Source organism: Nansenia antarctica (genome assembly GCF_963989245.1).
Source record: "Nansenia antarctica genome assembly, chromosome: 5".
In the NCBI taxonomy this organism is placed as follows: Eukaryota; Metazoa; Chordata; class Actinopteri; order Argentiniformes; family Microstomatidae; genus Nansenia; species Nansenia antarctica.
In genome coordinates, this window is record NC_137690.1 from 5514412 (window position 1) to 5528321 (window position 13910).

Genomic DNA, 13910 nt, shown 5'->3' on the forward strand with positions numbered 1-13910 from the left:
TGCGTCTCCTCTGGTCAATACTCACTCTGAGAGACTCCACAGCCTGTTGGATCTCCTTCAGTTCCTTCTCTCTCTCCTGGACTCTCTGCTGGACTTTCTGCTGACTCATCCCCAGCTGCTTCTGTGGACAAACACACTTTAATAAATACTGTGCATATTTACTTTGAATTATGATAAACAATAACTTCACACACTATCATCTTTACTTTATAAAAGAGCGTTGTGATTATAAAGTAATCACTCATATTGAAAGAACACTTCTGGTTTCATGAATCACATTTAGAATCTTCTGATAAACAAAAGGACTATGAGAAGTCATGGAGGCAGATCTCCTGATGGTTACTGGAGACAGAGAGAATAGAAAGCTAGACAGGAAGTGCAGGGTGTTATGAGTTAATCATTCTCACTCTGAAAACCTGTCTGACAAGAACCAGCTTGTAAAACAATAACACCAACATCCTTTACCCTCTCCAATACATGAACACAGTAGTGAGGAAGAGACTTTGGATCTCTGCAAGGACAATGATGTGATATTGTCCTCAATCATAATCAAAATGAGTTATTGTCCTTTTCTGTTTGATGTGTTCTACATGTATCAGAGAGTCATTAATGAGTAGCTCTGGTTCTTACCTGTTTCTCAGTCCGACAACTCATTGCGTCCGTGCTGTCTGCCATGTTGCTGCACACACTAGACTGAGCAGCAGAGAAAGACCAAAGTTAATTCGTTTCTCTGGAAGTGTTTGTGCACGTGGGTTGGAACACTTCCTGGTTAGCTGTAGGGGGCGTGGTTAAAAGCCCACGTTGTGTGGTGTTGGACAGAGGCCAGGAAGAGAGTGTTTGTTCTGCCCGGGTAACATTCCACACCATCTGGTTTAATGTCCTTTTATATATTAGTCAATAAGATGGAACCTAAAAAGAGACAACTAACATATCCCACAGAAAGATGAGAAAGTAACATGTGTAATAGTGTTTGATGTTTTTACATTATTTCAGGTTTTTATACCAAACATAATGTAAAATGATGGTATTATGGAAATGATTAGGTTTCGAATAATTACATTGAATAATGTAAATGCTATTGGCTATGTGCAGACGTACCAATCATAGGTCAAAACATTTCTAAATGTGTTTTAGGTTTTCACTGAAAAGAGCCGGAATTGCTCCACCTCCTCTCCGCCCCAAACTCAAACTGTTTCATAACAGATAATTGCCCTTCGTATTAGGCGGGGTCTGGGAACGAGATTACCACTTTCTTTAATCCGACTTTTTCTCTTCCATACTCAACTTCTTGGGCCAAAATGACCATCGAAAGTTTTTCAATTGACTACGACGCGAAAAATGAGGAGAATGTCTTCGCCCGAGGAGACGCGATCACAGGGAAGATCATGCTGGTGGTCTCCAGTGAAGTCAAAGTCTCGTCTCTGTCCATCAAGGCAAAAGGGAAAGCGGAGGTTTGCTGGACTGAACGTTACGGCCAGGTTCAAGTGACATATTATGCCAAAGAGAAATACTTCTCCATGGAGGACATCATCCTGAAGGAAGGGCGAGAGGATGGTAAATAATCTCTTGTTTTGAGGTTGTGTACGCCACATAGTACGCATTCTCAGCCTATCTATGAATCCGCTATAACGTCCATACTACAGGAGCCTAATTAGTTTGTAATAAGTTTAAAAAAAAATATATAATAATAATAATTCATTTGTTTTGTTTTTTAAGGCTCTGACGTTGTTACTCCTGGAAGACATGTGCATCCATTCTCATTCCAAATTCCCGATCAGTAAGTATTGACCGAGTTGCAATTTGAGGTGCTTCAGTAAGACTACAATAATATTATGTGTGGTTATGGAAATAATTATTAAAGACAAATGCTGGTATATTCTCAAAGGGGCAATCTGGGATTTGTACGCATTGTTTGACTTTTACATTCATGTTATATAGCTATTGATTCTTGAGGAATACTATTTACACATGCCTCGTTAGTTTAGATCAACTGTTTTACCTCATCAGAAGGACCCAAAGTATAATCAAGCAATATCACACAATATCACACGAGAGGGAGTGTGTTATACTGAATATCAGCTCGGCTGTGATTCGATCGTAGGTACCAAAAAGTTGTATTGCTTTTATACAACAGTTCTACAGCGCGATTTATTAGTTAACAGTAATAATCATTTCCGATCATAAAAATAAACAAAAAATAGTTCCGCAACTGAACTTCAAATGGACTGTTGCCTAGTAACCTGAACACAAACATGCAGTCTAATTAACGGTCATTTAGTAGAACATCTGTGCGGCGGAGTGATACATGTAGTTAAAAGTCCCAGTGCTGTTATACTGAATGCCTCTTGTCCAATCAAATTACTTGGTCGGAACTAACTGTTGTATAAGTTTGTTTACTCTATTATTTGTTAACAATGTAATTGTAAACACACAGTGTATAGTTTCTAAACATGGTTAAAACTATCATTTTGATCTCATGGATGATAAGTCTTTGCATCCATACCGCCAAATGTAAAAAAAAAAAAAAAAAAAAAAAAAAAAAAATATATATTAACATGACATTAACATTTTTGGTATTTAGCAGACGCCTTTATCCAAAGCAAGAAGGAGAAGTCTTGGAGAGGCCAGGCTTTCCCAGAGAGGATGAGTTCAGTCTTGCTTGTTAAGGTTAAGCTTCAGGTTGGCTGACATCCAAGCAGAGATAATGGCAAGACACACAGACACAGGGGCGGCTGTCGGTAGAGCCAGCTTCTAATGAACGCAAGATCTGCTGATCGGTGGTTCGAACCCCGGCTGGCCACAGGTCAAGATGTCTTTGGGCAAGACACTGATCCCCTAATTGCTCCCAATGAGCACCATTTGTGAACGGGTGAATGAGAAGCCATTATAAAGCGCTTTGGAATAAGGCGCTATATGGTCAGTCCGTTTAAATTACAGAGCCAAGAGATTTGGTACAGAGGAAGAACAGTAAGGGCCCGCCGCCCTAGGACGTAGCCCTGGGGGACCCCAGTGGTGAGGGCTTGTGGGGAGGACAGCGATCCTCTGGTAAGAGCAATCAGCTAGGTAGGATGCAAACCAGGGCAGTGTAGAGCCTGGGATGCCCAGATCAGAGAGGGTGGATAGAAGGATCTGGCGGTTTACTGTGTGGAAGGCAGCAGACAGGTCCAGGGGAACGAGAACAGAGAAGAGGGAGGAAGCTGGAGCAGAGTGGAGGGCCTCTGACAGGATCTGAGGGTGGTAACATTTCTCCAGCCCCACTTTAGCCAAATAAGTGGTGGGGAGACCACTTTGTTGTTGTTGTTTGAATCCCAGATTGCCCCTTTAAGTGTATTCAAGACGTTTGTTTTCATTTTCCTGTAAACATACAGGGTTTGTTGGCCTGAACTCACCCCCCCTTCCCCCCCCCAGGGATATGCCAAGCTCCTTCAAGGGTTCAGCTGGTAAAATCATCTACACCTTAGAGGCAAGGTTGAGCAGGTCAATGAGGCTGGACAGCAAAGCCAAGAGTGAGTTCACCGTGGTTTCAAAGCCAGACACCTCCCAGATACCCGATCTAATGGTAAGGATCAGTCTAATTCTCTCACACATTCTTGCTTTTCACATACGGTAGCAAGAATGACTGTGTCCCACCCACAAACTCACATGTATCAAGATCTCCGTAACTGCTACCTACTATTTGTCACACCCTTTAGTAGGAGCCATTTAGTCCTACATGTTATTTATGTACATTTTCTAATATACATTTTGAATTATTGACTTATGATATTGATTGCTTTAATTTAATTTAATTTATTCTAAGTTTATATTCCCTATATTATGTTATTTAGATTGTTCCTTGTATTCATTTCCCCTTTGTGGTTGGAATTAATTAATATTTTGGATATAAGGGAACAGGAAAGGGAATGTTGGTTGAGGAAATAAAAGAATGTGTTTATTTTTAAATATGTGTTCCTTTTTGGAACTGTTTGTTGGAACGTATGACTCACCCATGTCGAGACTACGGTATCTGGATTGTTAAGAAGCGTCTCCACTCTTTAGGAACCTCAGGACGGTAACAAGGATAAGGACGTCAAGTTCTTTGCATCTGGAAATGTCTCGATGAACATCCACACAGAGAGGATGGGATACCTGCAAGGTGAGGATGTGTATGGCACTAGTAGAGGTAGACTCAAGCCTACAGCGAAAAAGAAAAGAGATTTGGTGAGGCTGCATTCTAATGTTATGCACCCAAGTTGTGGAATGCACTGCCAGTTTACATTAGGGATGCAACCTCAGCAAATATGTTCAAGTCAAGACTAAAAAACAAAACATCTTTGTACTATTGCCTTTAAATGACAAAATAATTAAATTAGCGTTATATAGTGATTGGAGCACTTTGAGCTGCAACGTTTGCAGGAAAAGTGCTATACAAATAAAAGTTATTATTATTACAGCCTGGACACCAAAATGATGTTTAGGGAACAAAAGCTGCTACAGTGACATGCAGAACTGACTTGATTTGATCTCCTTCTGCTAGCTTGTTATAGCTTTTTATTTCACTCCCTGTTGAAAATACTAAATAAATAACCACATTAAATGCTCACTTTTAATGTGGTTGGCACCATGATGGTTGTGACCAAATAGTTAGAGTATTATTGGCTAATGTTAAAAGGTTGTCATGCAGTTGCATTAATATATCACCACATGTTACATTTAGACGCTTTCATCCAAAGCGATTTAAAAATGTGAGATTACAGGGACAGTCTCCCTGGAGTAACTTAGGGCTAAGTGCTTTACTCAAGGGCGCACTAGTGGGGGGGTGTGAACTGTGAACTCATGACCTTCTGATCACCAATCCAACACAAGGCGGCCACCACTACCCCCTACATGTGCAGCCTGTTATCTTTGCGAAGGACATCAGTAAAATATCCAAATGTAAATGTAATAGAAAATGATACACGTTTCCCCCCATTTTACAGGAGAGGAGCTAAAAGTCAGAGCTGAAATTGTCAACAACTCCACCCGCTCAGTAACCCCCAAGTTCTACTTGTACGAGAAGCAGTCTGCCTTCGCCAAGGGGAAGAGGAGACTCTACACCCACGACGTCCTGAAGGAGAAGGGCGAGCCGGTACCTGCTGGCACCCAGCAGAGCGTGACCAAAGTCCTCACTATCCCTCCACAGCTCCCTGCCAGCATTCTCAACTGCCCTTTACTCAAGTTGGAGTACAGACTGAAGGTACAGCACAGTAGAGTGTCTGTCCACTGTATACATGAAGCGTATGTGACACAGTCTGATCGTTTGGTCCTCACGACTTTGAACGTGGCATGGTTGTTGGTGCCAGACGGGCTGTTTTGAGTATTTCAGAAAGTGCTGATCTACTGGGTGGTTAGATTAGATTAAACTGTATTGTCATCGCAGAGTACAAGTACCGTACAATCCAACAAAATCCAACCAGAAGTGCAAATAGTGATATAAGGGTATGATATATTATAGATATAAATAGAACAAGAGGTAGTGATAGGTAACTATGTAATATACAGCATGTGCAGAGATAGTATTGTAAACATCAGTATAGTTTAGATACAGTTATGGGCAATATACAGTTATGAGCTATGTACAGTGAGGTAGTTTATGTACAGTATGTGCAGAGTATAAGAGAAGCTATGTCAGGAGACATGTGCAATGTGCAATATACAGTAGTACAAAGGTAGTAATGTAAACAGTAGTGCAAAGGTTATAGAGTGATCACATTAACCAGGGATGAGCAGCCGACAGGTATTGTCATCGTCATGAAGTGTAGTCCATAGTATCCCATTCCCAAGGTGGGGGGGGTACTGAGAGTCATAGTCAAGTGTGTGTGAATGTGTGTGTGTGTGTGTGTGGGGGGGGGGGGGGGGGTCAAACAGTCCGTGGTTGGGGTGGGAGGTGTCCTTGATGATGTTTGCCGCCCTCCGTCGACACCGGGTTGCCTGGAGGGACTCGATGGTAAGGAGTTTGGTGCCAACGATGCGCTGGACGGTTTTCACCACCCGTTCCAGGACCTTCCGGTCGGACACAGTGTAGTTGCCGTACCACACTGTGATGCAGTTGGTGAGGATGCTCTCAATGGTGCAGCGGTAGAAGTTGGTCAGGATCCTGGTAGACAGCTGGGCTTTCTTCAGTTTCCTTAGGAAGTATAGGCGCTGCTGCGCCTTTTTGTCCAAGGAAGAGGTGTTAAGGGTCCAAGAGAGGTCCTCGGAGAAGCGGACCCCCAGAAACTTAAAGCTGGGAACACGCTCCACCTCCATCCCGTTGATGTAGATTGGGGAGTGTTCACAGCATCCAGTCTTTCTGAAGTTCACAATGATCTCTTTGGTTTTGCTGGTTTTGAGGGCCAGGTTGTTGTCAGCACACCACTCCTAGGTGTGTGGTGGTGGTGTAATGGTGTGGGGGAGGGACAGACAGAGAGACAGACAGAGGGACAGACAGAGGGACAGACAGAGGGCTAGGTGTGTGGTGGTAGTGTAATGGTGTGGGGGAGGGACAGACAGAGGGACAGACAGAGGGACAGACAGAGGGACAGACAGAGGGCTAGGTGTGTGGTGGTGGTGTAATGGTGTGGGGGAGGGACAGACAGAGAGACAGACAGAGGGACAGACAGAGGGACAGACAGAGGGCTAGGTGTGTGGTGGTAGTGTAATGGTGTGGGGGAGGGACAGACAGAGAGACAGACAGAGGGACAGACAGAGGGACAGACAGAGGGCTAGGTGTGTGGTGGTAGTGTAATGGTGTGGGGGAGGGACAGACAGAGAGACAGTGAGCCTGAGGGACAGACAGAGGGACAGACAGAGGGACAGTGAGGGACAGACAGAGGGACAGACAGAGGGCTAGGTGTGTGGTGGTAGTGTAATGGTGTGGGGGATATTTTCTTGGCACAAATCTTCAGCAATTGCTTGATGCTATAATGTCAATATGGACCAAAATCTCAGAGGAATGTTCCCAGAGAGAAACACCTTGTTGACTCTATGCCACGAAGAATTAAGGCAGTTCTGAAGGCAAAAGGCAAGTTTAGCACATTTCATACAACAGGGGCAATTCAAAGTGCTTTACATATAGCATAAAAAAATACAGAAGGATAGTAAGAAAAAAAAGAAAGCAAAAGTGGGAGCCAACCCAGTACTAGCAAGATGTACCTAATGAAGTGGCCGGTGAGTAGTGTATATGTTTTCACCTGTCCTCTTTCTGTGGACCAAACAACAACAAAATCAACCTTTCTTAATTTTTGTAAATATGTGTTCCTTTTCTCCAGGTCGTTCTTGATATTAAACTCAGCAGAGACCCGGCGGTCAAGCTTCCCATTGTCGTTCTTCCTGCCACTGAGGCCCCTCAGCAGAAACCACCGGACCCTCAGGCTCCCCAGGAGCGACCGCCACCTTACAATGAAATCGGTTTCGAGCCGTTTGGGACTGCAACTCAACCCGCATGGAACAATGTGGCACAGTGCTCTGATGGCGTCTATTCACTCCCACCAGCTTACCCGTCCAACTCAGACTTCGGTGACGTAGTAATGGAGGAAAAGAAGTAGGAAGTTGAAGAATGGAATTGCATTGCATCATACGTTTATCAAACCATTTCATCCTACCCAGTCTTTTTGCAGACAGTATTTTAGTCTTTTTAATTCATCCACGGTCCATGATTTTTCAACTATAATTGCATTTATTAATCATTTTTGTATAACTCCAATTGCATATACTATATAACATAATGCAGAGTAATGTGGGTATGTTATGACCCTGTCCTATTTTGCTCTATGGACCTATCGCGAAGCCACGCCCCCTTTGAAAACTCGGACAAACAAACAACGCTTCACTCACTGACTGACTGACTGACTGCGGTGACTTACAATGGCGGGAGTTGGCAAATTTCTGATTTACCACAGCAAGTAATAGACATGTCTTTTAAAGATTACAAGAATATTTAGTCTAGAAGCTTTTCACCATCAGATATTAGCGAGTTGTTTGTCCGAGTTTCCTGCCTGTAATGACTTTTGCAGTGATATGATTGGACAAGGGGGCGGGGCTGTCTGAGGAGGAGGGGCTAGGGGGATGTGTGGTAAAGACTAGACTTGGGGAATAATGTTGCCCCTCCACACTGCCACTGCCTACATTTATTGTTTATTTTTTTCCTTTACTTTTCCTTAACTGGCATTCATTTGATTTCCTCTTGTCTCTGTTTTATTATTGGATTAGTTTGATGATTACGATTTCATGATATAATGGAAAACTGTTACAAAACATGGACATTTCTTGCACCATAATGACCATCAAACGTTTGACTATAATGATACCATCAAGGGAGGGATTATGTTGGTAGTTCCAGGTGAAACGATTTTTTATATTTTTATGTTGGGTTTTTTGTTTGTTTTTATTTGAATGTATTTGAATTATTGTACATCAAGCACTATCTTGTAGCCATCTTGTATTCTCTTTGTAATGGTTTATGAAACAGTTTACATTTATATTTACATTTTTGGCATTAACAGACGCCTTTATCCAAAGCGACTTACAACAAATATATTTGTCTAAGTACTATTGCGCTGGATGCCACATGCATTTTGTCTGTACTTGTACTATGTACTGTCTGTACTTGTACTATGTAGGCTACTGTCTGTACTTGTACTATGCCAATGACAATTAAATTGAACCTGAACCTAAGTAAGTGAATTACTATCCATCAGTCATAGTTTAAACAGTCGGGCGTGTTCAGGGTGGTATGGCCGTAAGCAAAGTTTGCTGTGCTCCAAGTCGTATATAAGTTAGGTGCCAGTCAGAACGGACACAGACACACACACACACACACACACACACACACACACACACACACACACACACACACACACACATACACATACACACACACACACACACACACACACACACACACACACACACACACACACACACACAGTGAGTGAACTTAGTTCTAACTACAAGGTGGATAGGTGTTCCTAGTGAATCAGAGACAATTGGCCTAGTACCCTCTGCCAATGATTCCAAATTCATTGGAAACATGCTATGGCCAACATGAAGCTGCCTTCATAGTTTGTAAAGCAGTGTAATAACCATGATTTTCTTCCACTTGTTAAAAGGGTGGCATAGTGCACTCTACTGGTGGAGGTTGAGAAAAGCTTACGGCACCGGGTATTCCCAGGCGGTCTCCCATCCAAGTACTAACCCGGCCCGACCCTGCTTAGCTTCCGAGATCGGACGAGATCGGGCGTTTTTTTTTATTTTTTATTATCTTTTATTATCAAAAATACATTTCACAGATAATTTGTTCAGTTGGTTATTTACATTATTCACAAAACACATACAGATACGATACGTAAATAACACAGTGAGACATGACTGACAGCACAACACAGAATGTGGGACAGACATAGAATAGACAAAGGACGACAACAAAAAAGACCAAGTAGCATACCAGGTCTTATCTATGCCTGGCAGCCCTTGGTCAAATCAGAAAAATCATAACGTCAAACATAACAAATAAACCATACGCAAAATAATCCAAACAAAGAGACAAAAAGAATGCTACAACAAATATAGAAATGATAAAACAGTAAAAAATGATGAAGCAAAGGACATATGACACATAAAAAACGGGTGATTCATGACAGACAAAAAGTGGGACAGACACAACCCTAACCCTAACCCTAACCCTAAACCTAAACCAGAATAGACAAACCAACATGAGACCAAGTAGCATACCAGGTCTTATCTATGCCTGGCAGCCCTTGGTCAACTCAGAAAAAACATAAAACAAACAAAAACACTGACTCAAAACCAAACACAGATACTAATCTTCTATATTATAACCTAACATCCCTGATCTGTAATAGTCACCAAAGTGCTATTATTGACAAAGTGTTTACAAAAATCTGCTTTCCCCAGTGTGTGCACTAACCTAACATCCTTTTTAAATAGTGACACAAACAACTCCCACACCCTGGTAACTTTCCCCTCATAATGTGCTACATTCCTCCTACATACAATTGCATACCTTACGTGACTCAACAAAAAATTAACCAAATCTACATTCACTTCTTTCTTTTTTCCCACCACCCCAAACAATAACAATTCCTTCCATTCAATCTCATTCCTGACGGTAACCCCACAGTGTACACTTAACAACCCCTTTACTTTCACAAATAAGACAGACAAACTTGGACATTCAACAAAAAAGTGGTCAAAGTTTTCATCCCTCCCTTTACATACATCACATACCCTACCTACATTCCTATCCATTTGGTGCAAAACGACATTTGTGTAAACCCTATTGTGCCTAATCTTAAAATCATTGTGCTCACATTCTACGCTATTATATTTCACACCCAGATTTGCCCATACCTTTCCCACATCAATACCTTCAAAAACCCTTTCCCACACCTTCTCTGACGCTGGCCTCACCAACCCATCACCCAGTAAATCCATGTATATCCCTTTCGTTTTCACATCCTCAAACTTGACCTCTAAACCTTTCCTTTCTACCCTTAATTCTACCATCATTTTTTCCTCACCTGCCTCTCCCTGTCCTAACATTAACGTTTTCCATTCCCTACTTATACTGTCCCTAATTCTATTATACACTCCTGCAATCCCACCTTTCCTTATATCCCTATTCACTGCCCTTATTCCCTGCACTATCTCCTGCTCTGTTTTGAAATTGTTCTCTGACACTATATGTTTTATCTGTCTAAACCCTGCCTGTTCAAAATGCTTACTAACTATCATCTTGTTATTGTACTTTATCTTGGGGTTGAAAAAGATGGGCTGATTTAAAACCTCATCTTTCCCTACACACTTGTACCTTACCTGCTCTAAATATTTCCCCCATGCTTCAAACACCTCTCTATAAAACAGTGACATTCCCTCGTACCGTGGTTTATTAAAAACCATTAAAAGACCATTCACACCACACCCTCCATATCTGTGCAAATAATCCTCAAAGAAACCCATCCAACAATATTCATCCCTACCATACAAAAACTTTTTCACAATTTTGACCCTAAGTGCCCTTTTCTTCACTTCTATATCTATCAATTTTAACCCCCCATTCTTATAACTATTTATTAACACCCCGTGCCTAATTAGTGCCTGCTTGCTATCCCACAAAAAACTATTTATCACCCCATTCAATTCTTTCGTGACCCACAAAGGTAAATCTAGTGCACTCAACACATGATTCACCTTTGATAGGATCAGGCAGTTTATTACCGTCACCTTTCCCCTTAGTTTCAGTTTTCTCCTTCTCCATGAATTCAGTGTTTGTTTCACTCTGTTCAAAATCCCTGTCCATGTTACATCCCTTGCTTCTTTTTCATTCACACCCACATTCACTCCTAGCACTTTTATCATTCCTTTTGCCACTTTCAAAGGTATATCACATTCACTCATGTCTACACTCCCTACACACAGTATTTCTGACTTCTCTACATTCATTTTGGCCCCTGATGCTTTCCCATATACTTCTAATAACTTGACTACTCTCTTCACACTGTCTACATCCCTAACTGTTATGTTTGTGTCGTCTGCATACTGATGTATTAAACTCCTCCCACCCCCTGGAATATGTATACCCTGAATGTGTTTGTCTGATTTTAACAACGTCGCCAGTGGCTCTGCTGTAATGCTGTACAGCAGACTGGACAACGGACAACCCTGCCTAACTGATCTTTCTAAACTAAAACTATCTGTCAAAACTCCACTACACTTTACCCTACTCTTTGCACAACTATACAGTAACCTAATCCACTGAACTATCCTCTTCCCAAAACCAAACTTCTCTAACGTCCTAAACATAAACTCGTGCTCTACTCTATCAAAAGCCTTATTGAAATCTACACTCAACACTATCCCTCCCTCTTCCTTCATGTGTTTCACTGTATCTCTGACTGATCCTATTGTATCCGCTATATCTCTTCCTGGTATGCTATACGCTTGAGTCGATGATACTATGGACCCTACTACTGACTTAATCCTATTGGCTAAAATCTTCGCTAACACTTTGTAGTCTGTATTCAATAAACTAATCCCTCTGTAATTCCCTAACTGTAACTTGCTTCCCTTCTTGTATAATAAAGTAATTAACCCTGTTGCCATCGACTCACTAACCTTCTCTACCCTTTCCATTTCCTTATAAACCTTCAACAAAATCTTACTAAGCACTGCACTAAAACACTTGTAGAATTCACCTGGTAAGCCATCAGAGCCCGGGCTTTTGCCATTATTTGAGCTCTGAATGGCTAAGGTGACCTCCCCCTCTGATAAATCCCTATCACACCCTTCCCTGTCACTATCTGCTAACCTATGCTCAACTGTCCCTAAAACTTCTCCTACACTGTCATTGTCTACACTACCTTTTTTGAATAAATTCTCATAATACTCCTGCACTGTCTCTAAAACCCCTACATAGTCCTTCACTATCTCCCCTTTTCCATTCTCTATCTCTTCTATGTATGTTTTCCCCTGCTTCTGCTTCTCTAACCCTAAAAAGAACGCTGTGCATTTCTCCCCTTCCACTGTATACTGTGCCCTACTCCTAACTATAGCCCCTCTACACTTCTCCTTTTCATACGCTTCTAATTCTCCCCTAATCTCCATGTATTTCACTACGCTTCTATCTGGGTCCCTGTCTATTTCTTTTAGTTCCTCATCCATCCTCCCTCTCAATACACTTTCTTTTCTCTTTCTATCCTGACTTCGTTTTCTGCAATAACTAATACTTAATTGTTTTACCTGTCTCTTAACACACTCCCACCATTCACACACATTCTCTTCATACATTCCACACTTCATTCGCTCACTAATATGCTCATTCACCATATCCCTATACTCATTCTCCCCTAATACCCTCGTGTTCAAACACCACACACCCCCCCCTTTCCCTGTGTGCCTACCTCCTAAGTGAAACGTGATTGCTGCGTGATCGCTGTATCCCGTGAATTTGTGTTGTATATCTCCTATTTCCTTTTCTATCCCCTGTGATACTAAACATAAATCTATTCTACTCTGCTTCAAAACCCCACTAACTACCTGTCTTCTTGAAAACTCTCTCTTACTTGTGTTCCTAACTCTCCATACATCTATTAAATTTCTCTGCTCTATCATTTCTAATAACCCTCTCCTAGCTGAATCCGTCTTAAAACTATCTACTCTATAAACATCCATCTTAGTGCAAAATACGTTAAAATCACCCACCAAAATACAATTCCCTGTGCAGTGCAAGCTCAGTTCTACAAAAAAATCCCTCTTTTCAACCTCTCTATTTGGTGCATACACATTAATTAATCTAAACATTACATTATTTATATTAAATTCTATCCCTATTACCCTGCCCTTCCCGTCATTCAAAACCTCTCTTACATTCTCTACCCTATTCTCTTTAATTAATATCGCTACCCCACATGATTTATTCGTCCCATTATTTGTAAACAGCATACCCCTCCATTTCCCCTTGATTTCTGTCATTTTGGTGTCTGTCCACTTTGTCTCCTGCAGTACCAGAACATCAGATGTGAAAGTCACCAGCACCTCCTCTAGCTTCTCCATGTTATTGAGCCCATTGATGTTTATGGAGGAAATCGTGACCATTGAAAACAAGTGTAGGAGGATAAATATGTTTACTGCCATTTTTATTTCATTTATTCTTTCCCTCTATGTACTGCTGCTTTGATTTGCGCTTTAGTTTCCCCGCTAAAAGCGCCCTCTTCCTCCCTCCCACTATCGTCAACAGCTCAGACTCGTCTTGCTCACCCCACCCCTCGTCACTGTTTGTTAACATCTTTTCAGATGCTTTCGGGGGGGGGGGGCTTACGGGTACGGCCTCTCGCCATTCCGACTCGTTGTTCATGGGGGTTCCCTCCTTCGATTTGTTGCCTGCCTCTTTTGCT

General features: G+C 41.7%; 1 protein-coding gene across 1 annotated transcript; it reads left to right on the forward strand.

Annotated features, from left to right (window-relative positions):
• Window positions 1-1298: 1298 nt before the first annotated feature.
• On the forward strand, window positions 1299-7544 carry LOC308159216 (arrestin domain-containing protein 3-like; the record flags this gene model as incomplete). The annotated part of the gene is made up of 6 exons (XM_080532960.1): window positions 1299-1554; window positions 1717-1777; window positions 3409-3559; window positions 4039-4135; window positions 4959-5215; window positions 7269-7544. The coding sequence occupies 6 exons, from the start codon at window positions 1299-1301 to the stop codon at window positions 7542-7544; spliced, it is 1098 nt and encodes a 365-aa protein (XP_080389086.1).
• Window positions 7545-13910: the final 6366 nt, after the last annotated feature.